At 44.2% G+C, this 15945-nt stretch overlaps 1 protein-coding gene across 1 annotated transcript in view; it reads right to left on the bottom strand.

Annotated features, from left to right (window-relative positions):
- LRP1B (LDL receptor related protein 1B) overlaps positions 1-15945 on the bottom strand; it is a 660028-nt gene that overhangs the window by 95034 nt on the left and 549049 nt on the right. Inside the window, exons 51-58 of the mRNA XM_054381274.1 lie at positions 14696-14815; positions 13665-13793; positions 12566-12688; positions 11324-11464; positions 10646-10833; positions 9378-9561; positions 7052-7137; positions 3529-3651 (exon numbers count right to left, since the gene is read on the bottom strand). Of these exons, the coding sequence (XP_054237249.1) occupies positions 3529-3651; positions 7052-7137; positions 9378-9561; positions 10646-10833; positions 11324-11464; positions 12566-12688; positions 13665-13793; positions 14696-14815 (1094 nt within the window). The remainder of the gene's footprint in view (positions 1-3528; positions 3652-7051; positions 7138-9377; positions 9562-10645; positions 10834-11323; positions 11465-12565; positions 12689-13664; positions 13794-14695; positions 14816-15945) is intronic.

The raw sequence follows: 15945 nt of genomic DNA, 5'->3' as shown, positions 1-15945 counted from the left end.
CAAATACCCACACTGCCAACTTCCCTGCATCATGCACTCACTTCTGAGGATTTTTGTCTTTCATTTTTTGTCTTAAGTTTCCAATTCCCCTTTTGTTCTTTTGGTTGGTTTTGGTTGGTTGCTTTGGTTTTGTTTGGGGTTTGTTTGTTATTTTAGTTTGAGGGTTTTGTGGGGGGTGTGCATCTGCTTGCCTGGTTGGTTTCTTTTGTTTTGTTTAGGTTTTGTTTTGCATCCTTTTTTCCTTCCTTTCCTGTTTATTTTTCCCAGAACCAAATGCAGATGAGACTTCTCTCCCCATAGCATGCCCTCAAACACATCTGCTTATTAGCTCACTCTCAGCACTCTCCACTGGCAGATATTTCATTTCACAGTCACAGCAGTGCCATATGTCACCATGGCAGACAGACCACAGCAGAACTCAGCTCAGGCAGACAGCAAAAGACGACCCAGTTGGAAAGTGAATTCTGTGCTCGTTTCCAGCACTCGTGGGGCAGAAGAAAGAAGAACTCAGTCTTCCTTGGCTGGCCGTCCTTGGTGTTAAGTGCTGAGTGATATTTGAATACTCCCAATTATTAGAGTCCAACTCCTTCTAGACATGAAAGTTCTACTCTTGAGAAGGTCCATGATGACATCCTATGCCTGATTAGGTCTGTGCACCCCAAACTTCAGAGGAAAAGCTGATCAGAGACTGCAACACTTGAAAATGCTTGAGATTTCTGAAGTAGTATTAACAGGTTTATTCCTGCAGTGTACCCTCTAATTTATTGTCATCCTCACCACTGCAAGTGTGTGCAACAGAGGATGAAGTTACACATAATCAGCTCTACATGTAAGCTGAATGTGTTGGGTTTAGTTTGATTTACCATTGCAAGATACTGCAAAGCCTTTGCAGGGGACACTGCCAGAGACTTAAAATCAATCTTACAGTTATGACTATGTAAAAGCAGCCTTTCAGCTCATTATCTTATTTAGCACCTTATAAAATCTTTATAACATTCAATCCAGGCATGCACCAACCTTTTCATCTGGCTGAAGTGCTTTAGTTTCTACCACCTTAGCAACACCAGCGTCACTCTTGGAGCAAGGCACAGCTGCCGCAGTCACCGCACTCTAACGTGGGACAAGGTGAGACAGCTGGGGCTGCTCAGTCTGGAGAAGAGAAGGCTCCCAGGAGACCTTCTTGTGGCCTTCCAGTAACTGAATGGGGCTACAAGAAAGCTGGGGAAGGACTTTTTAGGGTGTCAGGGAGGGATAGGACTGGGGGGAATGGAACAAAACTAGAAGTGGGGAGATTCAGATTGGATGTCAGGAAGAAATTCTTCCCCATGAAGGTAGTGAGACACCGGAACAGGTTGCCCAGGGAGGTAGTGGAAGCCTCATCCCTGGAAGTTTTTAAGGCCAGGCTGGATGTGGCTGTGAGCAACCTGATCTAGTGGGAGATGTCCCTGCCCATGGCAGGGGGGTTGGAACTGGATGATCCTTGAGGTCCCTTCTAACCCTGATAATTCTGTGATGCTATGATCTCCTGCGTAAGCAGACAGCTCTGCAGAGTGTTTATGCACTGCAGACTTTAGCACCACTATCTAGAAGCACCAACCAAAGTAATTAGTCTCTCTTTTCTGTTGACTTTAAGCTTCCAGTCAGTGGGATCACCAACGTGACATTTAATGCAGACGATCCAGCTTACCACAGTGTTTTCCAGCAACAGCTTTCACTTGCCTCTACAAAGCTGTGCATAAAACACTCTGTTAATGTGTTCAACACATTGTGTGAAAAAGTTATTGCCTTCAAATTGTAGAAATATCCCCTCCATGATCAGATGCAGAAGAAAAATGAGATGCCAGAAGAAGCAAGCTGGAGTTGGTATTGCTGACAGGGAAATGGTAGGCAATATATCAAACTCTATCATTCACACTAACAGGATATTTACTTACAACAAACAGCAAAACAACAAGCAAGAAGGAAATAAAAAGAAATTAATGCCTCAAGGGGAAAGGCTGTCAAACACAAAACCTCTCATTCAAAGAAAAAAAAAAGAAGAAATATTGAAACAGGTTCACTGGCAAAATAATTCTTTGTAGCATCAGTTATTAAATCTGTGCAGGGGCAGCCTGTTAAAGACAGGAAGTTATTGTTTGGCACTGAGAGAACAGCAGGCAGATCCAGGACTGAGTACTTCTTTTGCACAGTTTTAGCTCCCAGGTGCCACATTCATCAGGGATGAATTTTTCAGTGAAATATCCAAGCATTCTTATGAACATTTAATGTACTTATTTTCAAAACCCTTTGAATTTGGCATCCTATTTCAGTCAAATCTCCATCATCAGCCCACTCCTTAAACTGCAAAATAGTAATGAAGAAAAAAGGAAATGCCAGCCAGGCACCCATCCTACTTGATTTTTTGTTTTTTGCCTTTTTTTTTTTTTTTTTAATATTTGGTCAAATTTCTCAAACCCTTTCTTAAAAATAAAACAATTATTGCATAATTAACTAAAAACAGGAGATTTTTTGTACTCTTCCACCTGGCAATTACAAGTTTTCGACTGGAAAAATTCTTCAAACAGTTCAGAATAGAAAGAAAAAGTCTGGGGTCACCTCCAGTCTTGAAAATGTTCCATGAAACAACAAAATACAGATTCATCCCAAATGGACAAGCAGCTGACTGGCTGCTTTGTAAAATGTTTAAATGCAGGTGATGATAATTCAAGGACTTAAGGGATTTTGAACCCCATCCTTCCCTCTATCCTTTTTTTTTTTTTTCCCATGAAAAAAAAAAAAAGTCTTATCAGGGACCTGCTTGAACTTTTGAGGCCATACTGGACTTGAGTTGTACTCCAGTGAAGCAGAAAGCCATGAACTTCTGCTTACCCACTCTTCTTTTTTAAGTTCTATGAACAGTCATTTCTGTGTGAAGGACATAAAGAAGGTTGACTGCTGCCAGTCAGGTTCAAACCTGAGCCCTCAAAAAGACCGAAGTTGGTGTGCTCTGAGAGTGTGCCACGTCCATGTAGCAAACTGCTCTGACCTCACCTGGAGTACTGCATCCAGCTCTGGTGCTCTCAATACAAGAAGGACGTGGACCTGATAGAGCAGGTCCAGAGGAGGCCATGAAGATGATCAGAGGGCTGGAGAACCTCCCTTACGGGGACAGGCTGAGAGAGGTGGAGCTGCTCAGCCTGGAGAAGAGAAGGCTCTGGGGAGACCTTAGAGCTGCCTTCCGGTACTTGAAGAAGGCTACAGGCAAGATAGGGAGGGACTTTGGACAAGGGTTTGCTGTGACAGGGTGAGAGGGAATGGATTGAAGATAGAAGAGGGGAGATTTAGGCTGGAGATTAGGAGAAAAATTCTTTACAGTGAGGGTGGCAACCTGTTCCCCAAGGAGGTGTGGATGCCCTCTCCCCGGGGGTGCTCAAGGCAAGGTTGGATAAGGCCTTGAGAAGCCATATCTCATTGAGAGGCATTCCTGCTCATGGCAGGGAGGGTTGGCACTGGATGATCTCGCAGGTCCCTTCCAACCCAAGCCATTACCTTGACATCACTTCCATTCAAGCACATTCTGTTGATGTGGCTGCCGTTGGGTCTGCTGGAATCGATCCAATAGATGAACTCCTCTCTATAATCAAAGTCTATTGCAATCACATTGTTCAGGCCCTAGGGGGGGGGAAACAGTCACTTTATTCAAACATTTGTATTCAGACTGCTGGAGAGCATTCAGAATGCAAAATGCACTGCAGGTAATATTTATTCCTAATGCTTTATTTTACTGACTGCACATTGTCAAAGTGCTTTGATCATTTCTTGATACATTACTTGTAAACAGTCAGAAGGAGGTAAAAATTGTACCAGAAATAAATATGGTGACAGAGAACTCTCTCATTTCAAACATGCAGATGGTGTATGAAACCAAATGGAGAGCCTTTGTCTTTCCTATTATGTAAAATGAACTTTAGCAGGAAACGCTTTAGCTTTTGGCTCAATTTCTCTGACAGTTGCTTTGGCATTACTTTGGTCACTGAGATGACATCCATTTTATAACAGAAACCTCAGAAATAGCAGAACACTTATTTAATGAAAGTACTTTGTTACTGATACAAATTAATCAGGAATTCTAAGCTGTGATGGTCAAAAATGCATTAATTTTAATTCCTGAATAAGTAGGGTTTGATGTTTGAGAGGCTGGAAGTTGTCCCTGCTCACTACAGGAGAGTTGGACTTTAAAGGTCCCTTCCAACCCAAACCATCCTATGATTCTGCACTGTGGAAACTGTATACACAGACACACAGAGGTTGTATCTGCCTAAACTGGGAAAGTTCAGTATCCAGTAGGCATCTGGGAGTCTCCTATGGCTCCAATCACTAAGCCCATCTGGGGCACTCCTAGGGGTTGTCAAGAGCAGCCACACACTAATGGCTTCTCTGAGAACAGCAAAGCCTTGCCCATAACCTTCCTAACGCCCTAAGAGGTAGCAGAATATTCCTAATACATGAAGATGTTGTAATCCAAGACAGAGCAGCAGTGGTGAAAGGAATGGATGCAATCTGCACTCCTTTTAAACCCATGAGATCAGTCAATCAGTTCCCTTGTAAGCCCAATGACACTTTACTCTCAGGTAGATCTGCACCCTCCCTCGTTAATGTAATTCATGGCTGGGGAGGGGGTGTGCTGGACTGGCCAAGCCTACAGCAAACAACTAGGAACAGCAATATTTAATGGCACAGAAAGTGCTACAGGGCTTATCTGTCAGGCACTGCACTGTCTTCTGATCAGCAAACAGGGGAAAGGAGTGATTAGGCTGCACAAGCCATCATTAAAGAAAGCCTGAAAACAATATGGTGTTGGAGGACTGCTCTGCTTTTCAGAAGTCACACAGCCATGGCCACGGTGAGTTCACAAAGCTCTGTCACTCACCCCTCTGCCATAAAACACTTCCTGCCTCTTGCTGCTGTCATTACAAAGGCACTGACTGAGAACTCCCTGCTCCAAATTCTTAACAGAGGGGACAAGTGAAGGAGTACAAAGGAGACTCCCAGAATGTAGAGCATTCTAGACAAGGGCAGTAATTTAAGAAAAATTAGCTTTATATCTCCATATTCTGCCACACTGTAAAAGTTTAAGCACCCAGAGTAATAAAGAGAATTGGCTCCCTGCAGGACTTTGCTTCCAAGTGTTTTATTTGGGGTAAGTTTAGTTCCAATATTTATCAGAACATCCACTGCAGGTAAAATTACTTCTGCACATCTGCAGTAGAGCTCCAGACAACATTTCTTTGTGTCACTTTTAAGCCCTCCTAGCATAATTCTTTGTCCCTTTATGTGCAGGGTACTTTTAGAAAGAGCCAGGAAGAACTCAAAGGTCGTTAGTTGAGTTAGTCTCTCATCTTACAGCCTTGGGAGTGTTTCTGTTGCACACAGCACCCTAGGCTGTGGTTTGCTCTGCCTTGGTGTCCCAGTTTAAAAAGGGAAGTAAATATCACAAAAAATGAGGAGGAACAGTGCCTCTCTCTGCTCTGCCTATGGAAACTAAGGATTTGATGGCAACAAGTGAAGGAAATGGAAGGCAAAGAACGTAAGAGAGACACACTTCAAACAGCTGTACTGACCCTGTGGATTTGGGGGGAAGAGGGGGAAAAAAGAGGGAAAAGCTGGCACACAACAGCTCAAAGATTGAATGAGCTCCTACTTCCAGCTCCTTTACTCTGAGTTGCTATGAGCAGCTGTTAGAATGGCAAAGCACAGCTCAAATACACAGAGAAGGGTGGCTTTGCTCTGGTATTTGCCTCCATCTGAGAGGTGTCTGAGAAAGCCAATCCATGGGAACATGAGAAGCACAAAAGCATGTCCTGGTGAGGAAGCCAGCCTGCCTGCTCTGCTGGTATAGCTGCTTCTGGCATTTGCAAAGCTGGCTGCTTTGCAACATGCTCTATTTTGTAGGATCAAAGGCCAGGAGGTTCTATAGCAGAGGTATTTATTAGATTGCTGAATTAATGTGGTATGGAAAACACAGATTCTCTTCAACGGCTGCAGCTACCTGGGCTCTATTACCCTGAAGAGGAGGCCCTTAAATTGGAGACTGATGAAGCTCTGAGATAATCTGTCAGCACCAACCATGAAGAGAATTTACTGTTGCTCCCCTCTTCCCACAGGGTGCCATTAACAGATATGCCAGCAAAAGAGGAGAGAGGCAGTGAGATGTAAATGAGAGGGCAGTCAGAAGGATTCCAGAACAAACAGACTCCAACATAATGCTTGCTGTGCTTAAATAAAGTCAATGTTGAATGCAAGATGGTTAATTCTGTAATTACTGCTGTGGAGATCTCAGCACCTCCCTTGTGACAATAAGCTGCACAGCTTGCTGACACAAGAAGTCACACAAAGCCTCCTGATATTGGCTGCAAAGAAGTGACCTCCTAGCCCTGCTGCAATTGATTCATTAGTACTCCAGGAAATAGATGTTTCATTAAACCAGGTTTTGGAGCTCTAATCTATGGTAAGTAACTACACTTAGGTGAAGCACAGAAGCAGAGCAGAAACTGCTACAGATGACAGCTCTGTATCAGTTTCCTGGGGGAAGGTCTAGTTTTGTAGGGCTTTTTCACATAAGGTTTAGGGGTTTTCCTGTTATCATAATTTAGAGTCATTATTTTTAAAAATAAATAAATCAGATTCAGCCAAAGATATAAGTTCATGTATGGTCATGCTGTACATCTGGGAATTGTCTGCCTATATCAAAAAGACAGATTTGGGTTAGGACAGCAAGCAGCCCAAAGAGAATGCATGGTCAAAGAGGGGGCCCAGAGTATTTTCTGATGGAAGAGGATCACAAATACAACATGATTTGGTTTTAGTACACCAGAAGGACTGATGAAACAACTGCCTGAGCTGTAATCACGGCAAATTCAGAGCAGAGAGTCAATTTAAAACACCATTGGGACTCTGGAGGTACTGCAGTTGTGTGGTGCACACCAGGCCAATTGTGGGACGATGCCTCTGGGAAGGAACCAAAGTGTTGAGCCAAGCTGCGAGCACGGTGCTGTGGTGGTGGTTGTTATACCTGTTTCAACAAAGTGTAGTTGGATCCATCAGTGCTAATTTTTCTTATTTCATGATGATCAGCCAGAATTAAGAAAGGTTCCTCATCTAAACCCCGGGAGAAAGAATATATTAGACTAGCTTTTACGTTAATTTATGGAAAAATCAGGAACACAATGCTGAAATACAGATGGCTTGAAAAAAATAAATGTTACATGCTCTGATCAATGGTATGGATGAAAGAAATATTTTAAAACATTCAAATGTTCCAAGAAAGATCAATGACGCAGTATAAAAAAAAATGAACAAAGCAATCAATTAGTAAATCTTTTCATGGCATCCAATTTTTATTTATTTATTTCTTGCTTTTGTATTATGGGACCCATGCTGCATTTTGTCCTAATCTAATGCCAGAGGTTGAAGCTGAAATCTATTTCATACCCCTTGCTTGAATTTCAACATTCCCTTTCAAATCATCACTGTTATTTGTACCAGCTGCAAACCAGGCAAGTTTTGACCATTGCTTCTTGAGATTGTAGCACTCTGAACAGTGCAGACATAAAAACCTCAGCTACTTGGACAAACCTGGAACCTCTCATTCTCAACTCAAGACAGATTTGGCTTTGTTTTTTTTTCCTCTATTCTAGACTATCAGATAATACTCCTTCTGACAGTCATTCATGCCATCACTTGGACACATCTCTGACACTGACAGACAAAATATATTAAAAAATTAAATATACTTTCATTTTTTCTAAGAAGAAAAAAAACCCAAAACAACAAAAACTCCTAATAATAATTAAAAATGTGCTGAAGGCTTGTACCTACTGCCCATTCCATGCCCTAGAGTGCAAACGTGCTGTCTAGCCTACTCTGTTCTTGCACTGAAGACACAGGACCTCCTTGCTTGCATTTGATGTTCAACTGTTCATAGATTCACAGAATAGGTTGGGTTGGGAGGGACCTTGAAGATCATCCAGTTCCAACCAGGTTGCTCAAGGTCTAATCCAGCCTGGCCTTTAACACCTCCAGGGAGGAGGCATCTACAACCTCCCCGGGCAACCTGTTCCAGTGTCTCACCACCCTCACTGGAAAGAATTTCTTCCTCATTTCCAGTCTCAATTTGCCTTCCTCAAGCTTCACTCCATTCCCTCTCATCCTAACACCACAACCTAACACCACAACCCCTTGTCAAAAGTCCCTTCCCAGCTTTCTTGTAGCCCCCTTCAGGATCTTAAATGGCCCAAGGCATCCTCCTCAGCACCACCTTGGTGGTTCCTGGAGCACGGCTGCAATGCTTTGTTCTGTTGTGAGGGGGTCAAGGCAATTTATGCAAAAAATCAGTATGGGGACAACCATTCACCTTGCCACCTCCTTGCAGCACAGCCACCCCTGCCACAGCATGAGGAGTTTTGTCCTAATGGCTTTTAAGGTTTGCCACTTTACAGCTCAAATAAACTGTGCCCTGAGGGGCTCCACCTCCCCTTCTCACCTGAGCGATCTGTGCCTTCTAAGCATAGGAGTGGCTTGCAGGGCACGAAACGGGAGGAAAGCAAAAACCAGGCACTGCATTTCTGCCCTCTCCTGCGTTTCCTCTGATTACTCAGGGAAGCCTCTGAGACAGCAAGATGAGGCAGGCAGAGCTTCCAGCCTTCCTGCCATTCAGAAAGAGAATGGGGGTTGTTTCTTTCCTGTTGGCATTTTGCTCTTCCTCTCACTGCTCTAGAGAATCCCACTCACTGAAGCACAAATAAATGACTCCAGTGGCATAGGCGGCAGAGGGGTGAGGAAACAACCACCAGTGTTCTGATCTGGCTTCAGCCTCACTCTGCATTCTGTGGGTTTCTTGTGCTGGAGGAACAATAGACTTTGCAACTCCTTTTATTTCTTCCTTTTCCTCCCTTTCATACCAGGAAGCTTGAGATGCATTCTAATGTTCTAAAGTTGAGAGAAACCAGCAGAAGGCTCTTAAAACACCTACCATAAACATCCTGCCATCATGTGACTCAGAAACAGGATTTAATGATTTATTTCCAACTCCCCTAATAGTTTTTCTAACCAATACTCATTCAGTCTTTCATAATCCACTGCAACTGTTCACTACAAATTATTTGAGTAAACCAGCTAATAATAAAAATAGAACTTCTCATTATATTTAGGCATCACACTGCTCTTGCTTGCTGAAGAAGTGTTGTGCTTCAGAGAACACTGTTTGTATTGCACAAAAGGGTAACACAGCCCATGGGGGTAAGGAATTGCACAAATTGGTTTGGATATTGCTGTGCATTAAAAAAAAAAAAAAAAAAAAGAGGGGAAAAAAAAAAAAAAAATATATAGATAAGTGCTACCTGAAAGGGATTTGCAGCCACTGGGGTTATCAGGTTGTATCTCATAGCCATCTGCACACAGGCATTTATAGGTTCCATATGTATTGATGCATTGCTGGCTACAGGGAAAGCCAGAGGAACACTCATCAATATCCACACAGGTTTTGCCATCATCCTTCAGCAGGAATCCAGGCCAGCATTTGCACTGGGAAAGAAAGCCAAAGGCATTCATTTTGCATTAGTCATTGATTGTTTGTTATCTGAGGTACTTTCTTCTCAATAATTTAGCATCACAACCTTGGTCCCGTGGTCTCAGTTCTCCCAGAGACATCTCAATTACACTGCTGTCTACTGCTTACAGGCACAACCCCCAACACTGGGTTTCAGATATTCCTGCTGTGATTCAAAGAACCACTCCCTTCCAAACAGCCCTGCCTTCTTTACCTGAATCAAAACTAACACAGCTCCTCAAAAACATGGAAAGATTTTGCCATGAAAATAGTAATGGACAAGCCCCTTTGGAGTGCTTTATTTTCACTTACACATTTGCTTTTTTGTAAACATGTATAATTTTCACTGATTTTTCATGAAGCACTGCTAACATCTAGAGTTCTGCATAACAAATATCAGTGAGGATTCTTGAAGCTGATTTTTACTGGGGTCTGCTGATCACCATAGCAAGCTCATCACATGCAACGTGAATGGTGCAAAACACACCTGGGGAGAGAGCTTTAGAAACAGGGGCACAGCTTCATCAGTGGAAAACCATGATCCCTGCTGGATTCTCTTCCCTACTCTCTGCAGAGACATGGCATGCTCTCTCCACAGCAATGCTGCTGCAGCAAGGTTTTGGCTCTACTTCATGTAGTCTCCAACTGCAGTCTTCAGCTCTCTAGTCAGTGCCTCTCTGACAAGGACACGGACCTGCACCTAGATCAGGGCACTCCTAGATATCAGTCCAGGCTGGGGGATGATGGAATTGAGCCCAGCCCAGCAGAAAAGGACTTGAGGGTGCTGGGTGTTCTGTATCCAGCAGCATGATTTGCTGTATTGAAAGCATCCTATGTTCTTTTCCATAGGGTTGAAGTCTGTACTGTACCAGGGCTTTTATACAGCAGGGCTCTCGTGCTTGCTGGGAATGAAAGGTTTAATGTTCTTACTGTGGTAGGTGAGTTCCAACATAACAAGGAAGTGCAGCACACAGGGTTAATATCTTAGTCACAGAGTAGTTAAGAAACAGAGAAGAACTAAGACTTCACATTCATGACACACATGTTGTAATGATTCACCTTGTATCCAACGGGAAGATCCTGGCAGTCTTGAGAGCAGCCACTGACCTTCTTACTGAGGCACTCATTAACGTGGCAGCTTTGCTCATCAGAGCCATCGCTGCAGTCCTCTTTGTTATCACAGACCTCCCGCTGAGGAATGCACTTGCCATTTTTGCACATGAAAAAAGAGCTGTTACACGACTGCTCTGGAAAACAAAAAGCAGAACACAGCTTGGTCTGTTAGTATTTTGGAACGGAATTTCTCATGGATCAGCTGGCAATCAGTGCATGTGAGAGACTTGTGTAACAAGGCAATATTCACTTCTTATTGGTAGTGTTGTAACATTTTTTACTTTGCAATGTCTTTAAGAGGTTATTGTCCTGCTGCAAAACGTGTGAATAGTTCACCCCATTAGTCCTTCTTGCAGATTTCTTTCCACATAGTTGGGAATCCACTACACAAATATATTTCTACAGCTACCTTCTGCCATAGAAACTGGTGGCTCGAACTTGATGAAGTGAGGTTTTGAATGCTCAGGACTGACAATACATTCTCCATGCAAGACACAAGGAATGTCCCCATGAAAGCCCTGGAGATTTAAGCTAGGAAGTTTTACATCTGCCTCCCTACAACCCTAAGCCATTGCTCTCCAAAGAGGGAGGTCACACATGCCATTAAAAACATTAAGCACCAACCTGAACTTCTGCACTTGGTGTTTATTGGTGCCTCATCAGAATGGTCTGGGCAGTCAAAGTCACCATCACACTGCCACTGGGAATTTAACAGGCATCTTCCATCAGCACAGATGAACTCCCCAGGCCGACAGCGGCGGTACCCTGGAAATACAACAGTGATGACCTCATGCCTGGCTTCACATTTCTCACACAAAATTCTGCACACCCCAGAATTCTGTTGCAATGCAGGCAACAGAATCTCTTGCTCTGTGAAGAGATATAAATCATTACATGTCCCTGCACAAATCCAGGCTGCCTGCAGAGTGGCTGAGAGGAGCTCTGGAGAAAGAGACTTGGAGGTGTTGGTTACTGAGCAGCTCCCCAGGAGCCAGCAGTGCCCTAATGCAGCCCAGCAGGCAGCTGTGTGCTGGGCTGCAGCCAGAGGAGTGTGGGCAGCAGGGCAGGAGAGGGGATTCTGCCCCTGGACTCTGCTCTGCTCAGACCTCACCTCCAATCCTGCCTCCAGTTCTGGTGTCCCCAGCAGAAGGACACAAAGGTGATCCAAGGGCTGGAGCACCTCTGCTATGAGGACAGGCTGAGGGAGCTGGGGGTGTTCAGTAGGAGGGTGGTGAGAGTCTGGCACAGGCTGCCCAGGGAGGCTGTGGCTGACTCCTGCTTGGGGGTGTTGAAGGCCAAGTTGAATGAGGCCTTGAGCAGCTGAGTCTGGTTGAGAGGTGCCCCTGGGCATGGTGGGGAGGATAAGTAGCTGAATACATAGCTGAGTATTTCTGAGTATGACCTAGATCCACTGTACAGACATTCACAGAACAGAAGAAACCCTAAGTTCATATGAATGGTGAAAATGAAACAGTCACATATGGCTTTAGTGGAAATAATTTAACTGCAGTGATAACCATTACAGAGATGCTTCAGCAGGAGATACAAAGAAATGTGTCTAGACACAAAGAAATACATAAAAAGATTTCCATTGTGAATAAGAAATTCTAGGCTGTACATTTTTAAGTGTTCTTTGCAATCAACTGTAAGTCACAAGTATAGCAAATCATTGGTCACTGTAGCTCCAGCTCTAAGTTAATGCCAAGTTGTCTTCATCAACACATCATTTCAAAGTTAACATTAAAACAGTTTTAGAAAGCAAAGAGCCTTCTTTTTCACTGCTGACTTGAAATAATAGACCTTGCCAAAGGCCTTACAGCTAACAGTGTGAAAGGTTTCTGTTTCCTGTATTTTTGTTGTACTTGCCACATTCCAGAGATTCATCTGATCCATCTCCACAGTCATCATCATGGTCACAGACAAACTGTTTGGGAATGCAGACTTTGTTGTGGCACATGAAAGCGTTCTCATCACAGGTGTTATTGGGAGCTGAGGGACAGACAGGAGATAAAACCAAATGGAACTGAGAAAAGGAAGAAATGCAGTCAGGTGCTGGCAGAAAGGTGAAATCAGAAGCAGTCTGAGTGGAACCAATGGGAATACTGTAACTTGTGAGTCATGCAAGGAGCATCACACAACTCAAGAGCAGGAAACGCTGCTGATCACCACAAAAACAGCTACAGAAGTGAGGATAACTAAAATCCATGCAAGACAGAAGGGCTTCAGAAGTTGATGCTGTCTACAACTAACCTAAGGTCTGACTCTCAGTAAAGGAGCATTCGGGAAGTGCAGATGTCCTTCCTATGCTAGTCTGCTCCTGGACAGCAGCTCTTTAAAATTCACAACTATGACTCAGTCTAGCAATGGCAAGTGACAGAACATGCACTGAGTGGACAGAACATCCTTCAGTGTTTTAACCTATGCCATTTCATACCCATTAATAAAACAAGCCCCAGGGAAACTACTACTGAACCCCTGACACTCCTAATGGAAATGGATCTGAGAAGACTGGGAGGAATAGTGTGTAGGGAAGAGATGGCAAGCTGTGAACAGTTAGGCAGAACACACTGGAGACAGAACTGCATTGAGGCACAGGTTCCCTGCCACACAGCAGCACTGTCTGCAGGAAGTGCAACACAGCTGCACAGCCAATAACCTGCTCATGGCATTAGTGCCAATGCTGTACCATGTTTGGGAGCTGGCATACACACACTGACCCTCAGATGCTCTGCCTCAGGTGGCCTCAACCAAACCTGGAGCCCTCAGGTGGCTGAAACACTGAAGGATCTCCTGTGTATGCTCACCTGGGGTCCACCGAACTTTGCTTACAATCCTGACAGTGTAAGGACAGCACCACAGATACACACATGGCAACCATGGCACCACAGACACAAACAGCATCTGGCAGTGGTGAAGCAGCAGCACCAAGCAAGGAGCTCCACAGATTGTTAGCACCCAAACATACCACAGCCTGCTGTCGACAGCTCATCGCTCCCGTCAGGGCAGTCCCTTTCACCATCACACAGCCAGTGCGGGGGGACACAGGCATGGGAGCCTAAGCAGCTGAAAGTGTCTGCTGCACAGGTCACTGAACCTGGAAAAACACTGCATGTGAGCCTTGAACACCTTCTCAATTGATTTGTATCTTTTCTTAAGGCAATGGGTAATGACTGAGGAAGGTGTGGGGGGATGAGCTTTTGTTCTGCACAGTATGGAGAAGGTGCTGGCCATGACTGCTTTACAGTCAAATTTGGACAGTCTGCAATTTTGTCTATTCATAGAATCCTAGAATGGCTCAGGTTGGAAGAGACCTCAGAGCTCATCTCCTCCAACCTCCCCACCATGCCCAGGGGCACCTCTCAACTAAACTCAGCTGCTCAAGGACTCATCCAGCCTGGTCTGAAACACCCCCAGGCAGGAGGCAGCCACAGCCTCCCTGGGCAGCCTGTGCCAGAGTCTCACCACCCTCCTGCTCAAGAACTTCTTCCTCAGCTCCACTCTAACCCTGCTCTGCCTCAGCTTCAGACCATTCCCCCTTGGCCTGTCTCTAGACACCCTCAGCAAAAGTCCCTCTGCAGCCTTCCTGCAGGATCCCTTCAGGTCCTGGCAGGCAGCTCTAAGGTCCCCCTGGAGCCTTCTCTTCTCCAGGCTGAACACCCCCAGCTCCCTCAGCCTGGCCTCACAGCAGAGCTGCTCCAGCCCTTGTCTCATCAAAGACCTAACACAGTGTTACACCTAACACTGAAACATGAGCCACAAGAAGTGGGACATGCTGGTGCACCATTCACATCCCCACTGACAGACTACAAATAAATCATAAAGCCACCATAAAAAGGTATCTGTCTGGGGAAGGCTATCCTCTAATAGCCTATTCTTAGAGCTCTGTTTTTTTTTTTCCATTCTACCACCTGCTTAGATCATTTGGTTCCTCTCTTACAGAGACCACACTTTCAGCATGGATCTGACAGAATACAGAACTGGAATGGTTCTACTTACCACAGACAGCATCACTCTCATCTAAGCCATCACCACAGTCATCCTCACCATCACAAATCCATTGCTTAGAGATGCACTTGTTTGCAGAGCAAGCAAATTGATTCCAGGAACAAGAGGAATCTAGGAATGACAGCAGCCACTGCATTTGTTAGGGTCACAACAGCACTTCTGGCAATCTCCTCACTGCTCCTTCCTGCCCTCCCAATTTCCGTGCATTAAACCAGTTTTTGTAATCCTAATCTGGGTCCTCAGGATGTTACCAGTTTGTCTAAGAGCTTGCATTCACCAAGGCATTGATTAAAATAATTCAATAGAGAGATGGTAAAACATTGAAAACACCTGCAGCTTGATGTTTAAAACACTTTGCTAGTGAGATGAGGACAAACACTTTAGAAACAGAAGTGTGCTTTGTGTAGTTCACATTATATTATTATAGGATCTATGTTATATACAATGTATATAATACATTGTAATATATTATAAGAACATTGAACTGCTTTATTTTGGTAGGAGGGCAGAGACGGCAGTCAACATTTCCCAGTACAGCCTCCTTCTTTGTGTTGCAGGACTTACATCCATCTTTAAAAGATTCCATGTCCACTTTTCCCACACTTCTTTCTTTGAGAATAAAATTTATTAGGTTTCAGCTGATGGCAGAAAAAAAGCAACCTGAATTTACACAGAATCACAGAATTCACCAGGCTGGAAAAGACCTTCAAGATCATCAAGTCCAGCCTCTCACCCAACATCATCTAACCAACTAAACCATGGCACCAAGTGCCTCATCCACTCTGTTTTTAAACACTTCCAGGGACAGTGACTCCACCGCCTCCCCAGACAGCTCATCCCAGTGGCCAATCTCTCTTTTTGAGAAGAATTTCTTCCTCATCCAGCCCAAACCTCCCTTGGAGCAGCTCAAGACCGTGTCCTCTCCTTCTCAAAATGGGTGAGAGCAACAAATGGGGGAATAAAAATGGACTAACCCCCTCTCCTTCTCCCCCACACAAACTGACTGATAGATTTTACAACACTCTGTATAAGTCTGCATGTGTAATAAACTCTGGAAGTGTAAACTCAATGGATGTGGTCAGCACAAAACCTTCTGATTTTCACAGTGCACAGCAGTTCCTAATTTTGAAGTTGTAAGATGTATCTATAAATGTAAACTGCAAACCAAATAGGAAAGCATATTAATAGAAACTGGGTTGTACAATGCATAACTTTCAGTCAAACCCAAAAACTTGCTGCTG

This window comes from Indicator indicator, chromosome 5 (assembly GCF_027791375.1).
Source record: "Indicator indicator isolate 239-I01 chromosome 5, UM_Iind_1.1, whole genome shotgun sequence".
In the NCBI taxonomy this organism is placed as follows: domain Eukaryota; kingdom Metazoa; phylum Chordata; class Aves; order Piciformes; family Indicatoridae; genus Indicator; species Indicator indicator.
The sequence above is the reverse complement of the archived record's forward strand: the minus strand, read 5'-3'. Positions and strand labels throughout refer to the sequence as shown.